This window comes from Callospermophilus lateralis, chromosome 7, assembly GCF_048772815.1.
Source record: "Callospermophilus lateralis isolate mCalLat2 chromosome 7, mCalLat2.hap1, whole genome shotgun sequence".
Classification (NCBI taxonomy): Eukaryota; Metazoa; Chordata; class Mammalia; order Rodentia; family Sciuridae; genus Callospermophilus; species Callospermophilus lateralis.
Genome location: NC_135311.1, coordinates 91,788,226 through 91,804,766, shown reverse-complemented (window position 1 = coordinate 91,804,766; position 16,541 = coordinate 91,788,226). Strand labels below are relative to the sequence as shown.

The 16,541-nt window shown below is 38.7% G+C and overlaps 1 protein-coding gene across 1 annotated transcript in view; it reads left to right on the top strand.

Annotated features, from left to right (window-relative positions):
- Dnajc6 (DnaJ heat shock protein family (Hsp40) member C6) overlaps positions 1-16,541 on the top strand; it is a 95,912-nt gene that overhangs the window by 73,773 nt on the left and 5,598 nt on the right. Inside the window, exons 13-16 of the mRNA XM_076862324.2 lie at positions 1,237-1,371; positions 5,788-5,856; positions 7,896-8,015; positions 14,491-14,754. Of these exons, the coding sequence (XP_076718439.1) occupies positions 1,237-1,371; positions 5,788-5,856; positions 7,896-8,015; positions 14,491-14,754 (588 nt within the window). The remainder of the gene's footprint in view (positions 1-1,236; positions 1,372-5,787; positions 5,857-7,895; positions 8,016-14,490; positions 14,755-16,541) is intronic.

The window sequence follows — 16,541 nt, the reverse complement described above, 5'->3', positions numbered from 1 at the left end:
ATTTTGTGCCTTGTTCAATAAGAAAAATTAAGGGCCAATTAACTCCATGCATCTCAGCGATTTTCATCCCATTCATTTCATGACAGTAAGAAATGTGAAGTGCTTTTGGGAAATTCCTGAGAGTTGGAGTCAGAAAACTTGAGCATGAGTCCCAGTCTTATTCTCTTGACCTTAGACAAGACCCTAGACAAGAAACTGGATCTTCTGAGTTGTATTTTTGTTGTCTGTAGAGTGAAGACGATGCCACTTCTATCTGGCAGGATGACATTGAGGATCAGCTGAGGTCTTCTTAGACAATGTAAAATCTCAGAAAGGATGGAGTCTTGATTCTTGCAGCATTATTCCCAATAACCGTGGCTTCCCACTTTCTTCTGGTCTTTTCATCATTTCACAAACTTTTCCTTGCTTCACTAATTCTGCATCTGGTTTCTGGCAGGTTTTTTTTTTAATGTTTATTTTTTAATATTTATTAATATTTATTTTTTAGTTGGACACAATATCTTTATTTTATCTATTTATTTTATGTGGTGCTGAGGATCGAACCCAGGGCCTCACATGTGCTAGGCGAGTGCTCTACCGCTGAGCCACAATCCCAGCCCTCTAGCAGGTTGTTGAAAAGCTATGTTTTGGTAATGTTTGCATTCCACAGGACCCAAGCAAGACATGACATGATTTATTTTTTTTCCCCCCACTACTCTCATTTTAACTTTCAAAGGAGCCAGAGATCATTTAGAGACAAAACTAAATGAAACTATTTGTTGTGATTTCCTACTGTTAATCTTAATAGCAAAGGCCCTCTTTCTGATGTTTGTTCATAATTCATTTAGCATGAACATTTACACAAGCACAGTTTAGTCATCAAAACCCTCTGTCAGTCTTGTCCTCTCAGGTTCTCTGTGATCTTGATTGACTTATTCCACATTGTTAAGATTTTCAGAGGCCAAGGGGGCCTTCATTTATTGTTTTTATGGTTTATCCAACAGATAAGTCTAGACACCTCCTTGATCTACAAAAGGTGGGCTCATTCTTGTGTGGTCAGAAATCCTTGGGATCCATTGTTAGCCGTGGAGGAAGTTTCAAGGATAGAATGGGCCTGTGGAGCAGGCCTAGAGGCACACATCATCCTGATTCCTCCAGTATTTGGCCTAGGGCCGGGCCATAGTGGCAACTGCTCAATATTTATAAAATAGCTGAACTTGTAGGGCAAAGCAATATATTTTTACCATTGTTTTCTAGGTACCACCTTTGACCCATTTGGAGCACCTTCGAAACCATCAGGTCCAGATTTGCTGGGTTCCTTTCTGAGCACATCCAATGCCTCCAGTGACCCCTTTCTTCAGCCCACGAGAAGCCCTTCACCTACGGTGCATGGTGAGAAAGCATCTTATATTGTGTTTAGTGGAACGTAGTTTTCCACAAGATATCAGTAAGAAATAAAAGTAGCCTTTGGGTGCCTTTTTGGGTCGGTGGGGGGGGGGCTTTGTAATATATCTCTCTTTTGGAGATTAAGAATTTACATTAGCATATTAAAATCTCTGAGATGTCTTACAAGACAGAAGCCTGCTTTGTTTTACTTAACTTTTCTAAAAACTTACTTGACTGTGAAATTCCTTTTCACATGAGAGTTATGTACACAGAAGCAGAAGGCACTGTTGATTGTACTGCCTATCATTATCTTATGTACCAATAGAAAAAGAAAAAGAAAAAAAAAGCACTGTCAATTTTAATTGATTGGAAGATATGTCTTGCTTGGAGAAATCTTTGAAGTGTGGAAAAATAGCAGACTTCAATTAATGAAACATGGTGTTAGCATTCCATGAAGTTAGTATTCTATAGAACAAAGTTTGGGATATACCTCCCTTATTTATTAAAGACATATATGACTGCAGAGTCCTGGAAATGTGACTAGTATGACTTGAGACATGCTTTAAATATAAGATATATACTAGATTTCAAAATTTAACGTTCAACAAGACCATAAACTATCCTGTTAATATTTTTTATATTGATTGCTTATTAGAATAATATTTGGGTTATATTGTTAAATAAAAAAATATTTTTAAAATTAATGTTACTGATATCTTTTTACTTTTTAAAATGTAACTACTAGAAAATTTAAGATTATATATGGACCCATATGATATTTCTATGGCAGAGATTTAGGGTGTATGGAAAAAATAGCAATCATAATGATGTGTTAGTGCAGCAGGAATATATTGCTCAGGTTATACTGATTAAAACTGGAGCTCTTTGGTTAAGGGCAAATGGCTTTAAGCCAAATTGATGCTTTCTCCTGATGTTGACTCTCACTGGCTTCAACCTAGAGGGCAGTGTAATATTGAAGTACCTTAAATTTAAGGGTTTAATGGCCATCTAGTTATCAGTTTGATCTTGTGGAAGTCATGTAAATGCAAAAGGAAGATGAGTTGTGCAGCATTGGTCAAACTGTAACTTGGCTAAAAAAGAAAAATCCATCTAGGAACAACTTTTTTTTTTTAAAAAAATATTATATATTTATTTATTTATGTGGTGCTGAGGATAGAGCCCAGCGCCTCGCACATGCTAGGTGGGCACTCTACCGCTGAGCCACATCCCGGCTCCTAGAAACAAATTTTATGGGTGATTTCCAACAGTTATTTTCCCCCTATACTGAGGATTAAATCTAGGAACATGGTACCTCTAAGCTATATTCCTCATCCCTTTTTTAAAAAACATTTATTTTTTAGTTGTAGTTAAACACAACATCTTTATTTTATTTATCTATGTGGTATTGAGGATCAAACCCAGGGTCTCGTATGTGCGAGGCGAGTGCTCTACCGCTGAGCCACAACCCCAGCCCTCCCCAGCCCTTTTTATTTTTTATTTTGAGACAAGTTCTCACTAAGTTGCCCATGCTGGTCTTGAGCTTGCAATCCTCCTGCCTCAGCCTCCTGCATTCCAACTGGTCTTTACTCTTAAACTATTTGAAGTGGGTCTATAGGAAAATACACAAGAAGTTTACTTCTCATACATGAGTGGTGCCCTCTTATTTATTTTTAGTTGTCAATGAACCTTTATTTTATTTATTTATATGTGGTGCTGAGGATCAAATCCAGGGCTTCACCTATGCCAGGCAAGTGCTCCATCAATGAGCCACAATCCCAGCCCTGAGTACTGTCCTCTTAAAGAGTGTCTCCTCCTTGCTTTTAGGATATATATATATATATATATATATATATATATATATATATATATATATATATATATACACACACACACACATACATACATACGTACATTTCCCTTTCCATTGTACTTACTAACTTCCAATACATGGACTCACTTACATATGCATCACAGAATATATATTCTGTCACAGATAACTCAAAAGAATGAATGAAATAAAAGTTTTAAAAAGTTGTTATTTTTGCTTACTCATTTACAATGTAAGTCTTGTCATGGTAGTGCTCAAAATGATTCCATTTCATACAACATGAGAACCAAATTGTTGCAATGGCGTGTGTGTACCCTGTATGCCTTAGCAACCTCATGCCTCTGACCTCATTTCCCATTTTCTTCCCCTTGCTCTTATCTTTCTAACCCTACTGGCCTCTTTGATATAGCACCAGTTCTCCCCTCTACCTCGAATACTTCTTCCTAGACATCTGTGTAGCTAACTCCTTCAATTCCTTTGAGTCGTTGCTCACTGTTACTCTCTCAATGGGGTCTATTCTGCTTCATTTCAAATAGCAGCTTATTGTCTGTCCTGTTCTACATTTCCCTTTCCATTGTACTTATTAACTTCCAATACATGGACTCACTTACATATGCATTACGTGTATTTTTTGTTCTTACTAGAACATATGTCCCACAATGGCAGGGATTTTTTTGTTTATTTTTGTCCATGAATGTGTCCCTACTGCCTGACAAGAATAACTGGCACACAGTAGGTGCTATCTTTCTAATATGTAATTATTAAATGAATGAACTCAATTTTTGTCCTACCAAAGTTTCTTAGATGCACGTGCTGATGAGTGTAAGGTCATACACTGAGATTAATGCTCATTTCCTGAGGGTAATGCTTTGAAGTTACTGTTTTAAGGGCAATACTTCTTTTGATGCCCCATGGACATGAATGCTCTTACTTCAGCCTGGCAAATGGGATCTAGTTCTGGTTTTTGTGAGCTGATTAGACCCAGCTTAGGCCAAGTAGCACTCCTTTATTTTGTAACTATGTTTCTCATCTTGGTATGTCATGCCAGTAGTCAGAATTTTCCATTATCCTTTTTGGGAAAGAAATTATTATTCTACTGTTAGTCAGTTACATCATCTTCACGTGGGTCAGCACATAGGTAAGAGTCTGATGTCAGCATGGGGAGGTCAGATCACCCACCTCCAAATCCTTGGGGTGCTTCTCCCAGGTTTCAAATGCTATCATCAATCTCCTCTAAAGAATCAAGAAATTTGAGCTCAATAAATATTTTTTGAATAGCTATCCTAAAGAGAATAATCACTAGGGAAATGGTGTTGGAAGCACAAGTAAACAACTGACCATAAAGAAAGGCAAAATAGAGTTTTAATTATTAGGTAGTTGTTATTATTTTTTGGTTACATATTCCTGTCTCTGGCTAATTGTAAATTCTCAGTGTAAGGCAATGTATCTTTTAAATTTCTGCTCCTTGGTATGGTTGCTTGCATATGGTAGGTAATCATAAGGGATTTGTGGGTTTGATTATTAATAAGTTTGATGTTCTAGTGATTTGTAGGGATATAAGACTAAGATCAGAGTTTAAGGGAAATCAGATAGCAAATTTGTCTAATTTCCACTTCAGATTTCATGTGGAAAAAAAGGGAGGAGCAGAAAGGAAAGAGTCATTATTGCCGATAATAGTGTGTGCTTTTTAATGTACAAATGGGAAGTTACTTTGTATTTGCACTTTACTTACTCATTTTTATGGGCAAAACTTAATGGTACCTTAGAAAGAAATTTTTTCGGGGCTGGGGATGTGGCTCAAGCGGTAGCGCGCTTGGCATGCGTGTGGCCCGGGTTCGATCCTCAGCACCACATACAAACAAAGATGTTGTGTCTGCCGAAAAAAACTAAACAATAAATATTAAATTTAAAAAAAAAAAAGAAATTCTTTCTTACAGCAGAACATTTCTTTTAAATTCTATGTTTGGATCTTTGAGAAGGGTCAGAATGATCTATTTTGAAGCTGTAATAGGTTTCTGCTGAGTGACAAGAGACACACCCTGTCACCAGCATAGTGGGTGGTATCCAGTCATTGCCCAATACATGCTCTGAATGATTCATAATTCTCAGTTCATGTCACAACAGAGGAGAAAATGGAATTTCAGTTCTAAGTGGATCATGCTTCAGTACCCTTGTTAATGCTGAGGTAAAGTGAATTGAGTTTCAGGATTTTCCCCTAATTTTCTTATTGCCCACTCTGTGCAGTATAGAGGTGGGAAACACAAAGTTGAATGAGAATTCTTGCCTTCAGGGGAGCCACAGTTTAATGAAGACAGACACACACAATTATAATCCCAAGTGGGTAAACACTTCGGTAAAACAAAGCTGGTGCAAAGAAGGAACAGAGGTGAATAATCTATGGCTTCTCTGAAGCCTTATGTGAGCATCCATAGAGAAAGGCAGAAAATGCTAAGTGCTACAGGGTGTGGAGGCAGCTCAGGAGAAGTGAGCGGTGGGAACTTGAGAAGCCAGGCAGCTCTGCTGAAGGGGTGACTTTGTCCTATATAAATTCAAGAAAGTGGCCTCTGCACTCTTTTTCTTCTCCCCCTTTGCAGCTTCTAGCACCCCTGCTGTGAACATTCAGCCAGATGTCTCTGGAGGTTGGGACTGGCATGCTAAACCAGGTAAACGCCAGCAGGTTCTTTTTGGTACACATTTAACCAATTGCTAATTGCAAGCATAATCCTTCACCCAAGATGAGGTGAATACCTATAGGGGGTTATAGCCCACCTATGTAGTTTGTGTTCATCATCCCTAAAGATGACATGATGACATGACAGTACTACTTCTCACTCTCACCTGCTAAATATCTATCTTGACAGTTGAATCAGACCGATCTGATGCATGTCTAACTCTACCACTGAGAAACTTTTGAATTTTTTGATAAGTTTATAACTCAGTTTTCTTATCTACAAAATGGGGCTAATAATTTTGATCTTCACAGTTATGTAAGTTTAAGTGAAATAACAAATGTTTTCACTGAATAAATAAGAATATTTTTTCTTCACAAAGTGCTTGTTTTGGGTTGGATCTGTTTGTAACTTTCTCAAGGCTACTCTGTCTTCAACTGAGAACTGTCTGTGTTCTCTGTCACTGAGTTCCTAACATTGTGTGCGTTGCACACACACACACACACACACACACATACTGACAAGGTACTTAGCACAACTTTCTGAGTCAGTTGTTGTTTCCTTTTGTTTTCATTATGGCTTTAAAAAAGTCATAACACAAAAAATGTGTTTTTCATACAATTTCCAAGAATACAGTCAACACATGCATATTGTGCAACAGACCCAGAACCCCCTGCCAATCATGCATGATTGAAACTCCACATCCACTAAAAAACAATTTCCCATCTCTCGCTCTCCTCAGCCCCAGGTAACGATTGTTCATCGTTCTACTTTCTGTCTAGGAGTTTGTACAGTTTAGATACCTTACATAAGTGGAATCTTACAGCATTTTTCTTTCTGTGATGGGTTATCTTGCTTCACATGTCTCAGGTTCATCCATATTGTACTACATGACGACAATTATTTCTTTTTAAGACTGAATAATCTTCCCTGTTACATATATGCCACGTTTTCTGTCTTTCACTGTCAATAGGCACTTAAGTTGCTTCCACCTCTTGGCTGTTGTGAATAGCGCTGCAATGAACGTGGGTGTGCAAGTGGCTCTTTGAGTTCCTGCTTTTAATTCCTTAGATTTATAGCCAGAATTAGGGTTGTTAGATCATAGGGTAGGTCTACTATAAAATTCTTGAGGGACCTTCATAACTATTTTCTACAGAAGCTGCACCATTTTACATTCCTACTGATAGCTGCCTACGGATTCTAGTTTTTTCACACCCTCCCCAGCACTTGTTATTTTCTGTCATTTTGATAATGGCCATTCTAACAAGTGTGGGGTTGGTCATATCTCATCATCATTTTGATTTGCATTTCCCTAATATTTAGAGATGTTGAAAATCTTTTTATATGCTTGTGGCCATTTATAAGTTTTCTTTGGAGAAATGTTTGTTCAAGTTCTTTGACTATTTTTCAACCATGTTATTTGTTAATTTGTTATTGAGTTATAGAAGCTCTTTATATATTCTGGATATTAACCCCTTATCAGATATATAAGTTGGTGAATTCTTTCTTTCATTCCATGATGTGTCTTTTTACTCTGTTGATTGTTTCCTTTTCTGTGCAAATTTTTAAGTACAATGTAGGACCATTTGTCTACTTTTTTCCTTTTATTGACTGTGATTTTGTTTTTGTAGTATTTGCTTTTAAAAAAAAATAGTAAAATGTTGAACTCAAAGATGCTGGGCAAGATGCCCAAGGTCACTTAGGTAGGAAGAAGCAGAGCCAGAATTCTTCCCATCCAGGCCTGACTCCAAATTCCATAAGAAAGAATGAAGTCAGGCAACAGGAGAGGGAAACAATGAGAATCATAATTACTGTGTGTGGTCAGGAAAGAGCATGTGCCTGTTCTGTGCCTTGTCCTTGTCCCTGTCACCGTTCACCAAGTCAGAGAAACAGGGTCTAGAAACTCCGGATACATTTCTAAACCCTGTTCTAATTTGGCTGAGAGACAAATGACTAGTAGCTCTAGAATTCTGAATTTTAGAATTCAGTCTTTGAGAACTGACTCATTTTCAATACTCTTATTTCCTTTCTAGGAGGTTTTGGGATGGGAAGCAAATCAGCTGCCACCAGCCCAACAGGATCCTCACATGGCACTCCTACTCATCACAACAAGCCCCAGACTCTGGATCCTTTTGCTGACCTTGGAACACTAGGTACAAGCATCGCAGCTTAAAATATAAATTTCAATTGAGGCTAAAAAGCTTCAAATACAAATCTCAGTCATCATAGCTGTCTCAGGATCTAAAATAGTATATACACTTAAGCTATATTCTGAAAGTTGAAATTGACGTTTTTAAAAAAGGCATTAAATATTGGGTTGGAAATAATTTCTATTAATTCGTTTTCCTACTGCCTGATCTTGATAATGGCCATCCTAACATGTGTAAGGTCATATCTCCTCATCATTTTGATTTGCATTTCCTTAATAATTAGAGATGCTGAGAATCTTTTTATATGCTTGTGGCCATTTGTAAGTTTGTAACATGAATGTCGTTAGAGCTTCTAGGAGCATATGACACTAGGGTTTGGCTGTAACAAAGGTAATGTGTAGAGAAATGGTCAGAAATGAGGGTGGTCAGGTGGCTTTGTATCACATGAGCCACCCTTGCAGAAACCTTACTGTAGTGTTACCTGTGAGGGTCTCACACTCTTAATCTTCTTGCTCCCCTTAACCACACTCTGTGTGGTCAGTTTATAAAATACTATACAAAAAAATCAACTCTCTTGGTCATATTTCATGTTTTTCACAATAAGTTAACAGAAGATACAGGACAAATGTTCTGTGAGCAAGTGAGTTTGGAAAACACTGGGTTTGGTGGACTTTGATTACTGCAAAACTGTTGAGAGTTAATGTTCATGTTGATGCCCTTCCACGGGGATATGATAGTGAACCTATTTTACTGAGGAACCTATGTTCAAGGAGCATTCATTGAAGTATATGGTCAAAAATTCATTCTTTCTTCCTTCCTTCTCTAGGGCAGTCCACAGTGGTTAAGTAAGCACTGGGTGGCCCTGACACAAAGGTTTGCACTGGCCATGTTAATAGTCTTTGTTCTCAGAAACTCCTCCTGAGACATTCAGAGCCAAATTATCTTCAGGCCGTGTGAACATGGCTGCCATTTTTGCCAGTCATTGTGTCAGAATCCCAACTTTGCATTTATACTCTTTAGATGTATTTTTCTTTTTAAGAAATTTTGGAATTATTTTGTAGAGTCATCTTCTTCTCTTCCCTTCTTTGTATCTTAATGTAAATTTCAAAATTTTAAGTAATTTCATTAGGTGAAATTCTACTTAAAATGCCACTGACGATTTATTTTTTATATCTTTATTCATCATCAAATATTTACTATGTGGTTTCTCTGTGCTAGCTAGCACTATTTTAATAAAAACCAGCCAAACAAAAAGAGAATAAAATTCCTGCCTTCCTCAAGCTTATAATCTGAAAGGGGGAAAAAACAGTAAATGAATAAGTATATAATACAATGTCAAGTCATAAAAATAATGATAATAAGTTGGATGTGGTGATACATGCCTGTAATCCTGGTTACTCAGGAGGCTGAGGCAGGAAGATTGCAAGTTTGAGGCCAGCCTGGGCAACTTAATGAGACCCTGTCTCAAAATAGAAAAAAAATAAGGACTTAGACTATGGCTCCGTAGTAAAACACTTATGGGTTCAATTCCTAATACCAAGAAAGAAAGAAAGACTGTTAATATTTATTGAGGGTTTTATGATGAAACAGGTACTATTTTAATGTTTTACTTATATTATTTAATTTGATCTTCCTAAAATCTTTTGAAGTAGGAACTATTAGGTGTTAGTCAGCTTTTCATCACTGTGACCAAAGTACCTGAAAAGAATAACCTAGAGGAGGAACAGTTTATTTTGGCTCATGGTTTCAGAGGTCAATGGTGGATGGACTCCATTGCTATGGGCCCAAGGTGAGGCAGAACATCATGGCGGAAGAGTGAGGTGGAGGAGTGCTGCTCCACTCATGATAGACAAGAAACAGAGAGAAAGAAAAGGGGAAGGGTCCATATCTCCAATGTTTTTCACCATAAGTTAATAGTGGTTATAGGAGAAATGTTTTGTGAGCAAGCCACAGGGAAGATGAACCCTTCCAGGGCACACTGTCAGTGACCTACCTCCTCCAGCCACACACAGTTACCAGTCAGTCCATTCAAACGAGGATGGACTAATGATATTTCAGTTACCATAGTCTAATCATTTCACCTCGGACTATTCCTGCATTAACACTGGAGCTTTGGGGGGACACTTTATATCCAAATCATAACATATTATAATCCTTATTTTATAGTTATGGGAACTGGGGCACAAAAGTTTGTATAACATACCCAAGTCACAAGGCTTTGACACCAAGATGTCTATCTCTGGAGCTTGCACTCATACCCCCATGCTAAGTGCTATGGAGGAAGAAATAAGAAAAAGACAAAGGGTCAGATAAGGAAAGGAAGGAGGTGGTAAATGGTGGATGGGCTGGAATGTTATTTTTAGATAGTAGCTAGTTAAGAAAGGCCTCTCTGAAGAGGTCATCTTTATAGGAAGTTCTTTTTAAAAATCCAGTGTTACATCTTACGTTTAGTTATCATAATCTTTTTAGATTCCTTTAATCTGAAAACATTCCTGGCCTTACTCCATCTTTTATGATATTGATATTTGATAGGTACAGACTGATGGAGAAAAAGTCTCGGTTTAGGTTTGTTCTTAATTTTCGGAGAAGATGATGTCTGCCACATTTCTTCACTGTGAAGTTATCAGTTTCCCTTTAGCTACTAAGTAATCTGGGAGAGATATTTTGAGATAATCCTATTTGAGAATACACTACTTCCTATTTGACTTTTACCCAATAGTTTTCACATTTGTTTTTAGTCAGCTTTTTTGCCACCGTGACTAAAAGACCTCACAAGAACAATTCTAGAGGAAAGAAAAGTTTATTTGGTGTTCACGGTTTCAGAGGTCTCTGTCCATAGATGGCCAACTTCATTACTCTGGTCCCAAAGTGAGACAGAACATTATGGCAGAAGGGTGAGGAGGAGGATGGCAACTCAGGACAATGTTAAAAGGAAGGAGACAGAGAGAGAGAGAGAGAGAGAGAGAGAGAGAGAGAGAAATTGCGGGGGGGGGGTTGCCCCACTCACCAGGGACAAAATATAAATCCCCAAACCATGCACCCAGTGACCCTTTCTGCTACGAGCCTACAGTTATCACCAGGTTAATCCCCATCAGTGGATGAAGCTATTGATTAAGTTACAACTTTCATAATCTATTCACTTTGTCTCTGAATGTTCTTGCATTATCTCACACATGAGCTCCCAGATGACCTCTTTTTTTTCATAGCAGCTGCAATCAGACAGGAACTGAAGGATTGAAGAAGTTCATAGATATACTGAGATAACCTAAGCCAGAATCTGGGGCAATAAAAGGATCAGAAGAAATGGTTTCTAAACTGAAACCTGTGGTATGGTTAGAATTAAGCCAGGAAAAGGAGTGCAGGCAGAAGGAAGGGGGTATTTAAAAGCCCCACCCAATTCTGGAGAGCAGGATGAGCTGGGATCTGTGGTAGAAGGGTCGGGGTATGGTGTTGAACAAGTATGCCTAACTCAGGAAAGGCTTCAGTATTGGTTTGGACTCCAATCTGAGTGCAAATTGAGGAGACAGTTAGTTTTGCATTTTAGGAAAATGACTCTGGACATTTTGTAGAGAACTGGTATGAACAAGGTAGGAGTGAGTATGGGAAAGGCCACCTGTAAGGTGCTGCAAGAGAAAATTAGATAATGAAACTGAGCAATGGCAGAAGAACTACCTGATATTTAGTAAAGGAATTTAGTAGAAATTGATAATGGATTAAAAGGAAAATTGAAGAAGAAGGGACTTCTCATCCCTTCCAGACTTACTTACTTGGAGGTCTTAGCCACTCTGAGCCAGTAAAGCTGAGAGTGGGAAGGAAGCTCACTTTAGCTCATCTTGGCAATGGTTTTTGACCTTGGGCCTTAACTCCCTCATTCAATAGGAATTTTTGATTACCTCCTCTCTGCTAAGAATTCAGGCTATAATAGAGGACCAAAGCAGATAAAATTCCTGCTCTTTGGAGCTTCCAATAGATTGTAAGAGAGACTCTTAGTCAAATGTAAAATACTCACTAGGGTAGGCTACACAGGATGGGGCATTAAAGAAACACCCCCCCCACCCCCGGCACTTCTGATGGTAGTCAAGTGTGAGAAGCACTGCTTCTGCTTTGATGACCGTAGCAGTGACCTCTGGGCTTAGCTACTGATTTGTATTTCTGTCAATTCACTGCTAACAGTGGCAGTAACAATTAGAATTGCTGAGCCAGTGTAGAAAATATTCTGGAAGCTTGGAAGGTTTGACATCAGAAAGTCCTAGTGTTGGGCCCCAGGAGAGGCATGGTTCGTGTCTGGTTCACACTGTGTCTGCGGCCTGGCTCAATAGTGTTTGATAAAATAGCAATGAGTGATGAATGTGCTGGGAATATGGTAGGTGTTTTTATTGTAGTTCTTTAGGGTTTTCCATATTTAAAACATTTAAAATAATTAAACAGATATATTTAGAATAAAGTAAGCTTCCGTAAAATATAAATGAAACCCCAGGGTAGTTCAAATATCCATCTTTAGGTGTATGTTAAGGTGCTATTTTACAGGACTCCTGGGACACATGGAGAGGTCTCATGCTGTGTGTTACAGAATGACAAGGGCCATGCCACACTTTAGCACAAACCCTGCCATTACCTGTTCCTAAGACCAGGTATTGTTGAGTCCATATGGTACACCAGGCATGTGGTTGGCATAGGAGCTTGCCTTATTTTATAATATATAATGCCTCTTAGTTCACTTAATTCGGGGGTTATAAAGTGCTTTCATACAGTTTTTGTGCCTTTCTATACCTAGAATATAGAGATAGTTTTAAATTCACAGATGAGGAAATTGAGGTTTGAAGGGGTGAAGTTTTTCACCCAGCTTTAGATGTTTTAGATTTTGAAGGATTTTATGTATCGTGTTTTGTGTATAATTCCAGTGCCCATCATAATGCCTGGCATGTAATAGGTGTTCAATGAATACTAGTGAATAAATTAATGCATGCAAAATTGAATAGTGAATGAGTGACAGATATGGGCTCAAACACACGGTGACTCCAAGTCCAGTAGTCATAATACAGTTTTCACAGTGGGGAAGGAAAGAGGAGTCTCAGGGTCAGAACAGAGGGGAAATATCTGTAGAAAGAAGAGATCATAAGGGAGGAGTTATAGAAAAAGTCAGAGCTTTGGGGAGGAATTAGGGATTTGGGGTGCAGAAAATGAGGCAGGATGCATATGGTCAAGTCCAGCTCACTTAACCAGCCATGAGATGTCAGTAAACCTTTCTGAGCCTTGATTTCTTCCTCTTTAAAGTGGGGCCAGTAATATTATTTACCTGCTGAGTGATGGTCTAGTGGGAATATGGATAGTAAGTTTTTTCCTACAGATATTTCCCCTCTATTCTGATCCTGGGACTCCTCTTTTCTTCTCCCTGGAAATGTTATATTACTCCCATTGGATTTGGAGTCAACCTGTGTTTGAGCCCAGCTCTGTCTCTCATTCACCATTCATTCTTTTTTTTTGGTGGGGGGAGGGTACTGGGGACTGAACTCAGGGGTACTCAACCACTGAGCCACATCCTCAGTCTTTTTTTGTATTTTATTTAGAGACAGGGTCTCACTGAGTTGCTTAATACCTTGCTTTTACTGAGGCTGGCTTTGAACTTGAGATCCTCCTGTCTCAACCACCTAAGCCGCTGGGATCACAGGTGTGTGCCACCACACCCAGCATCACCATTGATTCTTGCATGCATCGTTTATTCATTCATTCTTCCTCTAGTATTATTAGACATCTACTATATGCCAGGTGCTATGCTGGACACTGGGCACTTGCATAGGTCAAAGTTACTCATGCATATAACCACATTTAAAAACTCTGAAGAGCTGTATAAACTTAGTTGTATATATATTTTAGCATGGAAGTGTCCTTGGAGCTCACCATAGTTCAGCTTCTCATTTTACCTCTTCAAACATTGTAATGAAATGCAAGCAGTGTGAAAATGAAATTTACTTGCAAAAATTTAAAATAATTTTATTTGTTCTTGGGCACTATCCATGCTTTACTCACACAGCAAACAATAATTAATTCTGTTCATTGAAGGTTAAGTAGCTCCTTAGTGTGTGAACTTTGCTGTAGTCCCTGATCTTGTCATTTGTTATTTTTTACTATCGTGAGGAAATAAAATCTGCTCAGAAATGGAAGGTGAAGGAGGGGTGGCACTGTGGGAAGAGCCAGGGCTCTTCTGTCTTAGAATCAAAGGTCTAGATTCAAGTCCCAGTTCTGCCACATTCTGGCTGCATGATTTTGACAAAATCATTTAAGTACTCTGAACTGCAGTTTGTTCATCTGAAGAAAGAATGAATGAATATGTGCCTTAAAATGTCATTGTGGAGATTAAGGAAATAATAGATATCATTCAAGGCATTTTCACTGAAGTCATTGCAAACAGTATCTTGAGATGCAAGAGTTAGAGCTAATTCAAAAGAGCCTTCCCTTCTTTCTCCCCTTCTTTCTGTAGGTAGCTCTTCATTTGCCAGCAAACCCACCACACCAACTGGGTTGGGTGGAGGATTTCCACCTCTCAGCTCACCACAGAAAGCATCTCCCCAGCCCATGGGTGGAGGATGGCAGCAGGGAGGTAGCTATAGCTGGCAGCAGCCACAGTCCAAGCCACAGGCCAGCATGCCACACTCCTCTCCCCAGAACCGACCCAACTACAACGTGAGCTTCTCAGCTGCACCTGGAGGCCAGAGTGAGCGTGGGAAAGGATCAGCTAATTTGGGTAAGGATGGCGACATGGGGCCTAGATATTGAGTGGCCTCTGTTGTTATACTGCCTTAGTTTGTGCATCTGAAGCCGACAAAAAAAAAACAATTCTAGTAACTTCAAAGACAATCTTGTAGAGATACCTCATGATTCCTACTCCTCAGGTGGTACCTGGAGCATCCTGGGTCTGTTATGCTCCCAAACATGTGTACCATTTTGTGATTGCTAGTTCATGTCTGTCCCTCTCTGGAGTGGAATGAGATGGATGGTAGGGACTGTGTCTTATTTGGCACATTATCAATAGAAACTAGTACGTGGCATAGGGTAGCACTAAATGGATCTTGAACGGATGTGGGTAGAAGGGTGGATGGATCTTAAAGCTCTTATTTCCTTTGGATGAGGGTATAGAAAAAAAAGTTGGAGATCTTTTTAAAAACTGGGTCCAGTTTTTTTTTTTTTTTTCTTGGATCCCAATGAGAGGATTGCACATGTCTTGAACATTTGGTCTTCTTGGTTCTCTGTTTAGTGGATTCCTGAGATCTGGGCCACCTTTTCTGGTGCTAACACTATGCTAGAGGATGCTCTTGATGGGATTCTTGACAATGAGTAAAAAATAATACACTTTGCATAAAAGGAATGGTTACGTTAGAGTTGTCAAAAGACCTATTTTGATACACCTGACATTTCAGTTGATTTGATCATACCCTATGGTGAGGTTGAGGACCTTTCTCTCCATGGAACATGGAAAAAGGCAATTCTTCTACTCTTCTCAGCAGCAGTAACCAACATTTATAAAGTACTTACTACAGGCTAGGTGCTATTCTTGGCATTTTTTTGATGTATTATTTCATGTAATCTTCAAAACCAACACCCTATTGTAGATGAAGGATTTATGATACAGATCTATAAAGTGATTTCTCAAATTGATTCATCTTGTGAGAGAGCCAGTTTTTGAATCCCAGAAATCTGGCTCTAGAATCCCTACTCTTACCTGCCATGCTCCATGACTGTGAAACAGATGCCTTTTCAAAAGTTACACGATGGAAATACTCATGTCAGGAAGATGTGACATCATGTTTATTCTTTGGTTAGCAAGGGAATTCCTGGGACAATTCCATAAAGTCAAGTGGTTACCCTCCATTTTTATTTTGAGTATATGTTGAGTGAGTGTCTTGGAGCATCTTTGTTGTAGAAAACCCTGAGTATATGGCAGTAAGCAAGACAGATGAAACCCCCAGTCTTGGAGCACTTAGATTTTAAGGTGTGGACGTTCAAGTATGGGTCCACAATGGTTTCCAGTCTAGAAAATATAAATGGATAGCAACTAAGAAACTGACTTTTATTTATTGATGTTAGCTGGGTGGATTGCTGTGTTTTCGTTCTATTTTGTTTTAATTTAACAAATAGATAGTGTGGTACTATTCTATTCATTTTCCAGATGAAAAAATTTAGGCTTAGCAATGATAAATAACTTGCCTGAGTTCAAATTGCTAAGTAGCAGAGTTGGAATTCAAACCTGGGTGGTTTGACTTCAGTCTTTGCTCTTTGCCATCATGGTAGGCTGCTTTTTCAAGCAGGTTGCAGAATAGATTTTTTTCCACAATACCTTTATCCTATTTATTTTTTATTTTTATGTGGTGCCGAGGATCTAACCCAGGGACTCACATGTGCTCTACCACTGAGCTACAGCCCCAGCCACAACCACACTCGTGGGGGAAAAGCATTACAATTAATGAGATCTAGCAGCTGGGTATGGACAAGGAAGTGGCAGCATGCATAGATTTCAAATACCAAACCCAAACT